We start from the raw sequence: 12,139 nt of genomic DNA on the forward strand, positions 1-12,139 counted from the left end.
CTGATTTTTTTATTAAATAAAAACCGATTCCGCGCACCTGCAAATTCTGCGAGAGGCAGCACCAATGTACCACCATTTTAAGACTCCCTTCTTTTTAAGACCTGATTTTCTCAGATTTGTTTTAGGTCAGTGAGGGCGGGTTCCACTGTGCCCACTATGGCTACCTCAGTCTTGCAAAATTGCCAGCATATTAAGAACACATTTTTAGAACACTTTGTATTTATTTCATGCGCATATCAGTGGTAATGTTTTAAAACTGTGCATTTGATATTTGATTTCTTGTATTTCACTTATGTTACTGTTAGCAATAGCAGGAACCAGTAGTAAAGGAAAATGTGTTGATTTGATTTCTTTCTTCTTTTTTATTTTTTTTAGAGTGAAACTATGCAGTTTTGTCTTGTGTTCTTTGGTTTTGCTTTTTTTTCATGAAACTTTACAATGCCATTTTGGTGAAGTTTGTTAGTTTTAAGTTTTAAAGGCATATGTACGCGCTCCCGTGTTTACAAAGTGTAGTTTGCCCATAATCGATGTCAAACGCACCATAAGACCATGTAATGACGATATGTCGCCATGCGCGGACCATATACATGCATTACAGCTTGTTTTAGAGTCTCAAAAACTTTGGATGTAAACAAAGACGCGGAGTTATTTCCCTTGCGTCAACGCTACCTCTGTTGGCAAATCTATAAATAGGACGATCCAGATCAAAATGAAAATTAACATATCTCAACATTGAAGGGGTCCTAGACCACAATATTTTGCAGGGAACTTAATTTAGCATGTCTCCAGCGGTTGGTAAAGCAATTAGCGTGTATAGTCATCGAGTACATATGGCTTTAAGTTTTTAATCATCAGTTTAAAAAAAAAAAAGATTTCAAGAAAAAAGATTCCAGGTTTAATTTTTGGGCTTCTTTCCTCTCAGCAGAAAATCTGCTACAGTTATTATCTCTTGGTAAGTAATGTAATATCACTCACTTTGAAATATCTGAATAGAAAGAAACTTTCAGCTTAAAAAGGCAATCTTCTCTGAACATTGAATGTTTCTATGTTTCAATAAGGTGCAACATCAGAGAGATAATGCAACCTCTGTTTAAGTTTTGTGTTTATTTTATTTAAAATCTGCATGTTTTGCAGATGATAAAGGTATAACACTTTGGAGGTGGTAACTGTATCAAAAGCACCCATTGTTGCCTTATAATACTGTCAAGGTTAAAAAACAAGCTCAGGGTTTCTGTTCAAAGGGAGAAACGGGTGCATTTTTAAAACGCTCTAACAAAAATAAACTTTTGCTTGATATTGGTCATTTTAGCAGTTGATATGATTGAACAACTGCATCATTTTAAATTATTAGCAAGACTGTTGTATGAGCGTATTCTTCATTGGATTCAGTGAATCTCAGGCAGGTGGAACAGAACTTGATTTTTACAAATGCTAAAGCGTGTGATACAAACGGTCAGGTGTGTTGTGGCATTATTCTACTTGTGATGCTTAAAGGCACACTCAAAGTTTTTCTTGTGGAAACAGTTCGCCTCATTCTCAGATCTGGTCCACGTTCACATGGGATCAGACCATGCCTCCACTTAGTCACATACCAAAAATCAACACCCTGACTCCTTGCTGTGGTCAGTTGGAACTTTTTGATGAATTCATTTTCGATAAAAGCATCAGTGCCTTAACGAAATTAGTTCTTTAAAAAACGACTAGCACTGTGCACAGAGAGAAGCCAGGCTGTTCAGTGTTGGTATGTGACCAAGTGGAGAGATTGTCGTATCCAATGTGAACGCCTGACCAGATCTGAGACTGTGACTGTATCCATGAGGCAGAGTGGGCCTTTAACAGGGTGTGTTCTCCCTTCACCATAGAGTGGTGATGATGGTGTGTGCTGGCATTATGTTTCGTGAGATCATTTAACCCTGGAAACCTGCTGATTGCTGATGTGTTTACAAAGGAAATCCTGGAATAAACTGTTGCTGATGTGACAGCAGTCTTCTTTGCCTTTGTTGTGAGCAATATGTCAGTGTGATGACACCTTTTGTGCGAAGTTTTGGTGGTGGTAAGAGCGTACCTTAACGTAATCAAGTCGAGCGAACCTAGACTCTGTGTGTGCATGTGTATGTGTATGTGTACATCACTGACATGAGTCTATGCGTGTGTGTGTGTGTTTGTCACATCCCCACTCTGGGCTATTTGATACCTGCCAACACCTTTACAACCGCACCCCTTCTTTCCGCTCAATACACAAAAAAATCAGTCACTCTTTTTTTCTGTTCTAATTGCTTTAATTTGACAAAAAGGTGAAAAGAGGTTGCATACATATACATTAGACAAGAACATAGAAACAGTTTGTATCATACTCGCTGCATGTGTGCATCACTTGCATTTGACTTGTGGAGAATAACAAAGAACATGACACACAAAGTACAGTTTGTGTTACCCAAAACGTCTGAGGCAGCTGTCAGAGGATTCTCTCTCTCTCTCTCTCTCTCTCTCTCTCTCTCTCTCTCTCTCCCTCTCTCTCTCTCGTATGTGTTCGTCCCATGGACAGATTGTAAGAAAAGGCCCAGCCTGAAATATTCATCCTTGTAAAATAAAGTTCAGTTCAGCGCTCTCTTTCTCTCAGGACACACACACACACACACAGCGCAAGCATCTACCAGAACAAATTTCATCTTCACTCTAAGCTGCAGTTACATAGTGCATATTTACTACAAAAAATCAAAAGTTGACAGAGCTCCTCATCTTTACAATTCTTGTGTTTAAACTGCTGGTGGAAAACCATTCAACAGAGGAAATCAGACACTGCAGGTATAGTAAAAAGCAAGCAAAGTTACACAGAATGTTACGGTCATTATTTTTACGTTGCACACCCGAGAGCTAATTGCACTTGCACAAGTATAGAAGTAACACACAAAACTGTCTTTGTTTCACGATTATGTACAATATACACAATCAAAAATACAGCTTATATTCAAACACATATTTACACAAATTTCCTCATTTACAACACGATAATGAAATATAACACAATATGGTTATACTTTTTGCTACAGCGGTACGTGCGATGAAAGGACACCCTCTGGACACCCTCTGGACAAGCTAAAAGTGTACCTATAATTATTGCAGGTGGTTTGACATGGCAGGTACGTTTTGGTAGAGATAACAGACTGTGTGACAACAAAATGTGTCCTTTCTTGGGAGATGTCCTTTCATCGGAGGGGCTGTACATCGCATCTAACACTGTCTTTTCATCATTTTAGAGAATAAAAATTAGTACAATCTTAAAACGGTGTGTCTTGTCTGACTGTAATTGTTTTTGAAGTGCATGACAGACAAAACGGACATGTCGCTCCTATTGACACGATGAATACACTTCCCGATATGATTGACATCACTGACTTGCTCAAAAGCTGATCCCGTTATTACATGGTGCACATCATCATGGCAAGATGACAGGTACATGACATGACACGCACGCACCAACACAAACACGTGCACGCATGCACGGCGCATCACACACACACACACACACACACACACAGGCTCTCTGTCTCTCTCACACCAGAGACATAGCTATGCATGCCTTTGCTCAAACACACACACACACACACACACACGCACACACGGCCGGGAAAGGCATAGCTAGATATCAAAACATACAGTGGACATTATCAAACGAGTTAGGCTCAACAGATCACTACTTTAACAACAAGACGTGTTTTGTAAACGATCCGTAATCACAAAACCCACCACAGATCGGGACAGACTTGTACATGGGATAAGACCATTCTTCCGGTTCAACACGCGTGACCGTTACGGAGTAGTCCCCCTTTCACAGTTACTACTCTGCATTGACAGAGTTGTCTGCCGGCTTTGAGCGTGAACTTTTTATAGTAGCTGTACGTTTCTTGGGCAGCGGTTGGACAGCACACCTGTCAGATGTTGAGAGCTGTTTGTGATTAATTCAGTTCAACATTTCCCGTGTGCACAGAAAACAGCAAGGCTGCTGATTGTTGGTATGTATCTAAGTGGAAGGATGCTCTGTCCGTATAAAGCTAAGTGGAAGGATGCTCTGTCCGTATAAAGCTAAGTGGAAGGATGCTCTGTCCGTATAAAAGCTAAGTGGAAGGATGCTATTTCCTTATAAAAGCTAAGTGGAAGGATGCTATTTTCTTATAAAAGCCTTAATAGGTCTGCACAAGAAGAAAGATACATGTACTTGTACGAGTGTAAATTTTTTTTTTACAACTAGTGTACTTTTACTTCGACGGGCGCTGTGGCGGGGTGGTAAGACGTCGGCCTCTTAATCGCAAGGTCGTGAGTTCGAATCCCGGCCGCGGCCGCCTGGTGGGTTAAGTGTGGAGATTTGTCCGATCTCCCAGGTCAACTTATGTGCAGACCTGCTAGTGACTCATCCCCCTTCGTGTGCACACGCAAGCACAAGGCCAAGTGCGCACGGAAAAGCTCCTGTAATTCATGTCAGAGTTCGGTGGGTTATAGAAACACGAAAATACCCAGCATGCTTCCTCCGAAAGCGGCGTATGGCTGCCTAAATGGCGGGGTAAAAACAGTCATACACGTAAAAATCACTCGTGCAAAAACACGAGTGTACGTGGGAGTTTCAGCCCACGAACGCAGAAGAAGATTAAAAAAAATCTTAATTGATGGTTGTCCTTTGCTATTATATCTTTGGTGCTGAACGATCGTTGGTTTTGGTCCGTTTCAGCGTTACATTCGTAAACGGATTTCTGAAAAAGAAAAGAAACAAAAAAAAGTCAAAACTTTACATTTTTGACCAAGTATAATCGGATTCCTGAAAAAAGAAAAAGAAATGTGTTTTTCAAAGGTTCCGCAGAAATTCTTGCCGCGTGTAAATGGAGCTGAACTTGGTAATACCATCGTAGGTGCCAAACAGAACAGTATTGTGACAGTTGTGTGTGTCCATTTGATTCACTTTCTGCGATCACTTTCTCCGTGCTTTGACTCAATCTACCCCCCCCCCCTCCTCCTCTTTCTAGCACATGCAGTCAGGTCCACACTTCTTCACTCATTCTGGTTTACGTCTATAAAACCCCAAATTTTCCCTACCTTCTGCTTCAAAGGACCATCGGCCTTCCAAATAAGATTTTTTGCCTGTTCAGTGATGCATGGTCTGAAAACTAAACAACACAAGCAGAATTTATACCCAGAATCTAGGAGGGGGTGGAAACGATGTATGCATTTAAAACTAAACAATCTACCAGAAACGTCTGAATTCAAAACTGAACAGCAAAGCGACTATACATACATGTTCAACTGCAGCATTGCAACGACATATTTGTTCAAAACTGCACAGCATTGTAATAGTGTATGTGTTCAAATCTTTACAGTATTGCAACGATATATGCGTTCAAAACTGCACAGCATTGCGACAAAATATGTGTGCACAACTGCACAGCACTGCAACGAAATATGTGTTCAAAACTGCACAGCATTGCAAAACTTTATCAGTGTGTGCAGAACTGCGCAGCATTGTGATGTTGTATGCGTTGACAACGGCAAAGCATTGTGAAATACATACCCAGGTGTTGTGGATGCCATGTAAAAAGAAACACGACGTTTAAGCCTGAACAGCATTAAAGACGGCTTACCCGGGTGGGGGTGGAGGGGGCGGAGCTGGAGGAGCAGGAGGAGGAGGAGCAGCAGCCGTTGCAGGAGGCGGGGGCGGCGGCAGAGGTTCCTGTTGGTGATCCCCAGCCACGTGACGAGGCGGCACGGTGGGCAGGCCCCGCCCAGACTGGCCTGACGCCGCGGAGATCTGACCAACAACGTTGCGGAGAGATGAGGCAAGCATGGCCACGTTGGACGTCGTGGGGACAACCGAGGCTTGAGCAGGGGAGGATGGCAGGTGGGAGGGAGGCATGGGGGCGGAGCCTGTGGGAGGGGGAGGAGCGTGGATGCCAACAGGCAAGGTGTCCGCTCGGTGGACGCTCTTGGAGCTGGGACGGCGTGACAGTGTGGGGGGAGGGACTTTAGCAGGAGGCTGAGGGGGAGGTTCTGAAGCTTGCACAAGCTGGGGAGGAGGGGGAGGGAGGGGCGGCGAGGGGGGTCTGGAGGGGGCACGAGAAGCGGGCTGGGAGCGAGAGCCCAGGGTGAAAATGACGTTGGAGGCCGGATGGGCGGTGGTGCTGCTAGTGAAGAACTGCGGCAACCCATCACCAGAATGCAGCTACAGAGACAGACCCCATGCACCGCTGTTAGCTCACATGCAAGGTTAGAACTAAACTAGCAAGCTCACATGCAAGATGGTTAATGCAAAGCAGATATTGAGATGTTTACCATGCTACCTATCACCAGACTACAGCTATAGAGACAGACACCAAGCACCGCTGTTAGCTCACATGCAAGATGGTTAATGCAAAGCAGATATTGAGATGTTTACCATGCTACCTATCACCAGACTACAGCTATAGAGACAGACACCAAGCACCGCTGTTAGCTCACATGCAAGGGGTTAATGCAAAGCAGATATTGAGATGTTTACCATGCTACCCATCACCAGACTGCAGCTATAGAGATAGACTTCGTGCACAGCTGTTAGCTCACATGAAAGGTTAGGTCTACACTGCAAGCACAACCCCATACACCTACTGCTTAACATCATGCACGGTTAAAGGAATAATACCTTAGAAATAAGGTTTTCAAATCGCTTCCAAAGTTCCACCATACGCTTTTGCCTTACAAATAGTGCCACCGCGCATGATGACTGCCTTACAAATAGTGCTACCGCACATGATGACTGCCTTACAAATAGTGCTACCGCGCCATGATGACTGCCTTACAAATAGTGCTACCGCGCATGATGACTGCTTTACAAATAGTGCTACCGCGCATGATGACTGCCTCACAAATAGTGCTACCGCGCATGATGACTGCCTTACAAATAGTGCTACCGCGCATGATGACTGCCTTACAAATAGTGCTACCGCGCATGATGACTGCCTTACAAATAGTGCTACCGCGCATGATGACTGCCTTACAAATAGTGCTACCGCGCATGATGACTGCCTTACAAATAGTGCTACCGCGCATGATGACTGCCTTACAAATAGTGCTACCGCGCATGATGACTGCCTTCACGTGGCAAAGGGAAGTGTTTCAACAACTTTATCACACGTGGTACAATAGGCAAGGAAAGAGCTCTCTCCCCGCAAGTCACGTTGCGTTACTTCCACGTAGTTACTTGCCTTGTTTGTGTACGTGTTGCTTGTTACTAGGCGGACGCTTCAAAGAGGGCGCTAGTCTTGCCGCCATGCGACGTTTCTCAACTACTTCACGCACTTTGATTTAAATAATTACCATCATAGTGGTGCGTTTTCGAATTTTGTTTGCCGTGTGCGTCTAGATCAAGGTAAATTGGATTTCCCAGTTTCTTCAGATTCGTCAAATTCGCCAAAAACTCCCCCCCCCCCCCCCCCCCCAAAGGTAAGATCGATAGTACCCCTTTTAATATTGATACTACCTACCCGGCGAAATCCAATGTAACGCTCTACATTTACATGCTGGGTACGGGTATATATATTAAAAAATGGATATTGAGATACCCGCACATACGCATACATGATTATTGTGACTATTACCAAGCAACTGGCAAAATGGCAAGCTTCACACTATGCTGTTAGGTGACACACATGGTTCACATTACAAAGCACATACTGATTAGTGGTTAATACTTAGCAGGTACAGAGACAACCCTACTGCCACACTGTTATCTGAAATGTATCGTTAATACCGTAAAAGAGATACTGAAATAGTACTATAAAAGCCAGAGATATTGAAATAGTACTGTAAGGCCTAAAAAAAAAATAGGTGTGGTTACGGTAACCCGACCTACCCTATTTTTAGGGGCCGACTCTATAACTTTTTATTACATTTGTCAAAAATAAAAAAAATAAAAAAATAAAAACCAGTGCAGAAAACGCAATGAAAGCGAAAGCGCTCGAGTCGCACACTTATTTCCCTGTCAAGTAGGTTTAATTTGTACACATTAGAAAAAAAAGTTATAAAAAAAAAGTGATTGCCTACCTTCCTACCCTATTTCTTTTGGCTATGTTACCTTAACCACACCTTTTTTTTTTTTTTGCCTAACGGAAACCTGATTTTCTTACATTGTTTTGAGGTCTTAAACGGGAGGTACAGTACTGAAGCAAGCACCCCGCATGATTGTCACGGAACACGCATGGTTATAGTAGCCTATTATCAAGCAGACCAACCCTTACCAACGCTTCTAAGCATCATGCATGATTAATGACGCCACTATTATTGTGTCAAGCATTTACATGCACAATCAATATATACTACTGCCAAGCCACCACAGAAAGTGTAAAACAACTATTGCTGCTTTTAGACAGCATGCAATGTTGGTGTCCTGACAGAGTAGGATGAGAACAAACCCGAGAATAAGATCGATGCTGAATCAGCACCTGGGTTCTCAAACACAATTACAGAGACATACGCCATCAAAAAGGTCATCATTGAAGGGTAATATTACAGACAACAGGCAGGTACCGTTGCCAGACAGCCACAGTTGTCATCATGGGCAATTGTTACATATATTGCATTGAGAACGGGGCAGGTGTCATGATCAACTATAAAGCCGAATCATTCTTGCTGTTGCTGAGGGGACCGAACATGGTCAGGTTAGGTCTAGACATCCAGAGAATACATACACATTATACAACACTGCAATTCCAAAATTCTTTAGTGACAAAAAACTTTTTTTAACAATTTTTCAAATGTGAGACTGCTGCCAGTCAGTTTCTTCGACTGAAATTGTAACAACACAAAACAGTAGACCTCAAACCTAGTTCAAGGTAGGCAATTAGAGAATAGGGTTGTACGGATTGATCCGTTTAAGGTCATCAAAGTAAAAACAACAGAATTTCTAGTGCAAGCCATTAACATATCGCTGCAACTGAGAACACTAACATTGTTTTCATCTGAAGGATCTCTTCAACAATGTCAACAAAACTTCGTAATTCAGCTTAACTGCTCCTGGCATAAAATGACAGGATTTTGTTGTTGTTCCGTTTATTAAAACTAATACTAACTTGAAACACATAAAGGAACATACCTGGACGTAGGACAATTCACTGTACACCTTCACAAAGTCACAACATCCAGTAAGAAGCATGAAACTCAAAATAACAACAAAGTAAACATCTAGCACATCCACACTGATGGTACCACAAGGCATCTCTCATTCACGCTGAGCAAGGGTACAAATTCACAGCACAAACATTCACAATAATAATATGATGTACGTGCATGTCACGTTCTGCGAGAGGTGCACATATGTGCACAAACAATGGGCTAAGTGAGGTGGTGGTACTGATCTACTCTTTGTTGTGAGTAGTAAGAAATATTCATGTTTTTGTTTGTTTAAATCTGGCAGTCAAGGCAAATTTCAGATACTATCATCAAAGAGTATTGATTCTGAGAAAGCCTTGACGGAGATTTATGCAAAGCATTTACAAAATAATCTGGCAGCCAAGGCAAACTGCAAACACTATTATCAACGTTTATTGATTCCGAAAAGGCCTTTGACGGTTTCTGTAGAGAACCATCCTCGGCATACTTATCACATACAATAAGAGTCTCGTATATTTCAATAGGTTTTGCTGCACATATTGATCGACAAGAACGAAATATTGATGAAACAGTTGCGTTGTTTTACAGCAAAAATTGGGACTAAAGCAAGGTGGTATGAACTTGCTGCTATTCTTTTACTTGTACATTTGATACTCCAGAAAATAGGACGTGCTTCATACTAATTTCACAAAAAAAGATGCAGGTTTTTTTTCTTCAGGAAACAAGCGACAGCCACAGTAACGAGGAGCAAAGTAGCAAGAAAACCAAACCAAATGCAGACAGATGTAATGCATCAATGATACCTGATGCAGCGACACAAACACACATTTTGATTTGTGCACATCTATAATAATGCAACCCAAAAGCGGAACAAAGAAACCACAAAGTCACTCTGTTTGATGTCATCTGAGTTTTGAATCAGTGTAGAAAACGCTGACTTAAATCTGATAATTTTCTCTTTTGATTTTATACACCAAAAAGAACAACAGGAGAACATCAATTTTCTTCTCTGGGTTTTATTAATCAATACTTTAGTTTTGTTTTGTTTTGTCAATAATTCAACGTTTCAATAATCTACAATTTTTGTTTTTGATTATGAATTTTGGAACGTTTGCAGTCTTTCTGTTTTGGGAGGGAATTCTTTTCCTTCACAATAACATGGGTTACGCACAAATGTGTTCCCAATACAGTAGATGTCCACATTTAAACATACCTGTGGCAGACTTGGAGCATTATGGAGGGAAGATTCGTGCAGTGAGCGGGGTCTGTGCGTCGTGCCTGGCATGTAGTGGTCGTGAGACCATCCACTGAACTCTGACAGGGACCTCGCATCGCCATTCATTTCGCTGAAACTCTTAGCTCGTTGTCGGAATCTAATGACAGATCACAGTAAAAATGGTATCATGGTACAATGGTACCTGCGACGAAAGGATACTGTTGAGATGAGCCAACATTGCAGGTGGGCTTTCATGACAGGTATATTTGGTTTGGTTCCGATATCAGACAAAGGGACAACGGAAGGTGTCCTTCTATGGGAGGTTTCTTCTCATTGGCGGGTCTGACGTTGCCGGTACCACTGTACAACGAAGATCTACAGGCATCCACGTACTGTCTTAAATATTAATTACAGATCAAGTTCTCAAGCGGCTTGTTTTGATTACTACCAGAAATATTTTCTAGAAAGCATCTTCACATAAAAAGCGTTTACTTTTTAAACGCAGGGGCAATACAAATCTGACACTGACAGTTAGTTAGTTAGTTAGTTGTTGCTTTTTGGGTCCAGCGGACCATATAGGCCAAATCAGGACCCCCACTGACAGTTATTGACAGCTTAGCAAGGAATAGAAAAGTTCCGTCTTGGGAAGAAAAAAAAAGCCCCACAGGTTTCAACAAAGAGTCCGTCAAAATTGGCAAACTTAATGGAGGAACAAAACAACAGTGCATGCAACCAACTCATTCCAGGTAGATTTGTCGAGATTAAATATACCTCATCGGTGTCTGTGTCTGTAACTGATGTCTGCTTTCATATGAATCTGTGAAGGAGAGAGGGAACCAGCCGTATCTGGAACAAAAAGTGGCAACATTTATCTATTATCTTACCAAACATGTAATATGTGTATGTTACTGTCAGCCGCTAAAAACAATATATTTACTCCTGAGGTTATATAAGGAAACAAATATTTCTTTTCAAAGGGTTAGAGATTAGATTGATACTGATTGATAATGTATTAGTTCTGAATGCCGAACGTGTACAACTCTGACAAGCATCATTAACGATTAAAACTACAAAGAAGTGAAGTTATGCACTCAACAGTAGCATCCATGGACAAAAAATCTTTAGAACGATTTAGCTCAAACACAAATTCGCAACAAACATCCAATGAAGAAAACACAAACAAACAAAAACTAGAAAGGTTATTTGCTGAATAACTGGTAACTAACCAATAACTAACATTTCTTGTTTTTTTGATTCCCCATGGGATGTTTCTTATGGATTTGGGTTATGTTCAAGCTAAAGCAATGTTGTGTCACTGAAACGAGCAAATATTTGTTATCACTAGATGCTGCTGTTTTGCAGTGTATTTATTTTGCATTTTTCCACAAAAGACTAATAGATTTCAAAAATACTCCGTACTGTCCAGTGCGAGAGTTGTGTCCAAACTGCCAGCCATCAGCAGCGTCGCCCATGAGAGTGATGGCGTCACCCATGCTGAACGACAGCTGGCTTTCCTGGTCAGCCAGGTGACCGTACAGCGCGCGCACCTGTCGTCCGGCAGGTGGGCCAGGGGGTGGACCGGGTGGGGGGTGGGACATGGACATCGCCACTGACCGCGGCAAGGTGTCGTCTGCACAGGTAGAAATGCAGGGGGTAGCATTCAGTGTGGTGATGACCATGATGATGACAACGATGACACAGAGGTCTATGAGAGTGTGGTTTGGGCTGTTGTTGTCGATGGCCAGTAAGACTATAAAGAGGACCATTGTAATATGGCTAATGATGATGATGATGATG

The 12,139-nt window shown here is 42.0% G+C and overlaps 1 protein-coding gene across 2 annotated transcripts in view; it reads right to left on the reverse strand.

Annotated features, from left to right (window-relative positions):
- Positions 1-2,267: 2,267 nt before the first annotated feature.
- LOC138958026 (BAR/IMD domain-containing adapter protein 2-like) overlaps positions 2,268-12,139 on the reverse strand; it is a 53,353-nt gene continuing 43,481 nt past the window's right edge. The window contains exons 11-16 of one of the 2 annotated variants that reach the window (XM_070329056.1): positions 11,762-11,972; positions 11,114-11,188; positions 10,340-10,499; positions 9,110-9,136; positions 5,628-5,794; positions 2,268-4,745 (exon numbers count right to left, since the gene is read on the reverse strand). In XM_070329056.1, coding sequence (XP_070185157.1) covers positions 4,679-4,745; positions 5,628-5,794; positions 9,110-9,136; positions 10,340-10,499; positions 11,114-11,188; positions 11,762-11,972 — 707 coding nt within the window. In that variant the 3' untranslated portion in view covers positions 2,268-4,678. Of the gene's footprint in view, positions 4,746-5,085; positions 5,157-5,627; positions 5,795-9,109; positions 9,137-10,339; positions 10,500-11,113; positions 11,189-11,761; positions 11,973-12,139 lie in introns of those variants that run through there. The other variant, XM_070329057.1, reaches the window with a different exon arrangement.

This window comes from Littorina saxatilis, linkage group LG2 (genome assembly GCF_037325665.1).
Source record: "Littorina saxatilis isolate snail1 linkage group LG2, US_GU_Lsax_2.0, whole genome shotgun sequence".
Classification (NCBI taxonomy): Eukaryota; Metazoa; Mollusca; class Gastropoda; order Littorinimorpha; family Littorinidae; genus Littorina; species Littorina saxatilis.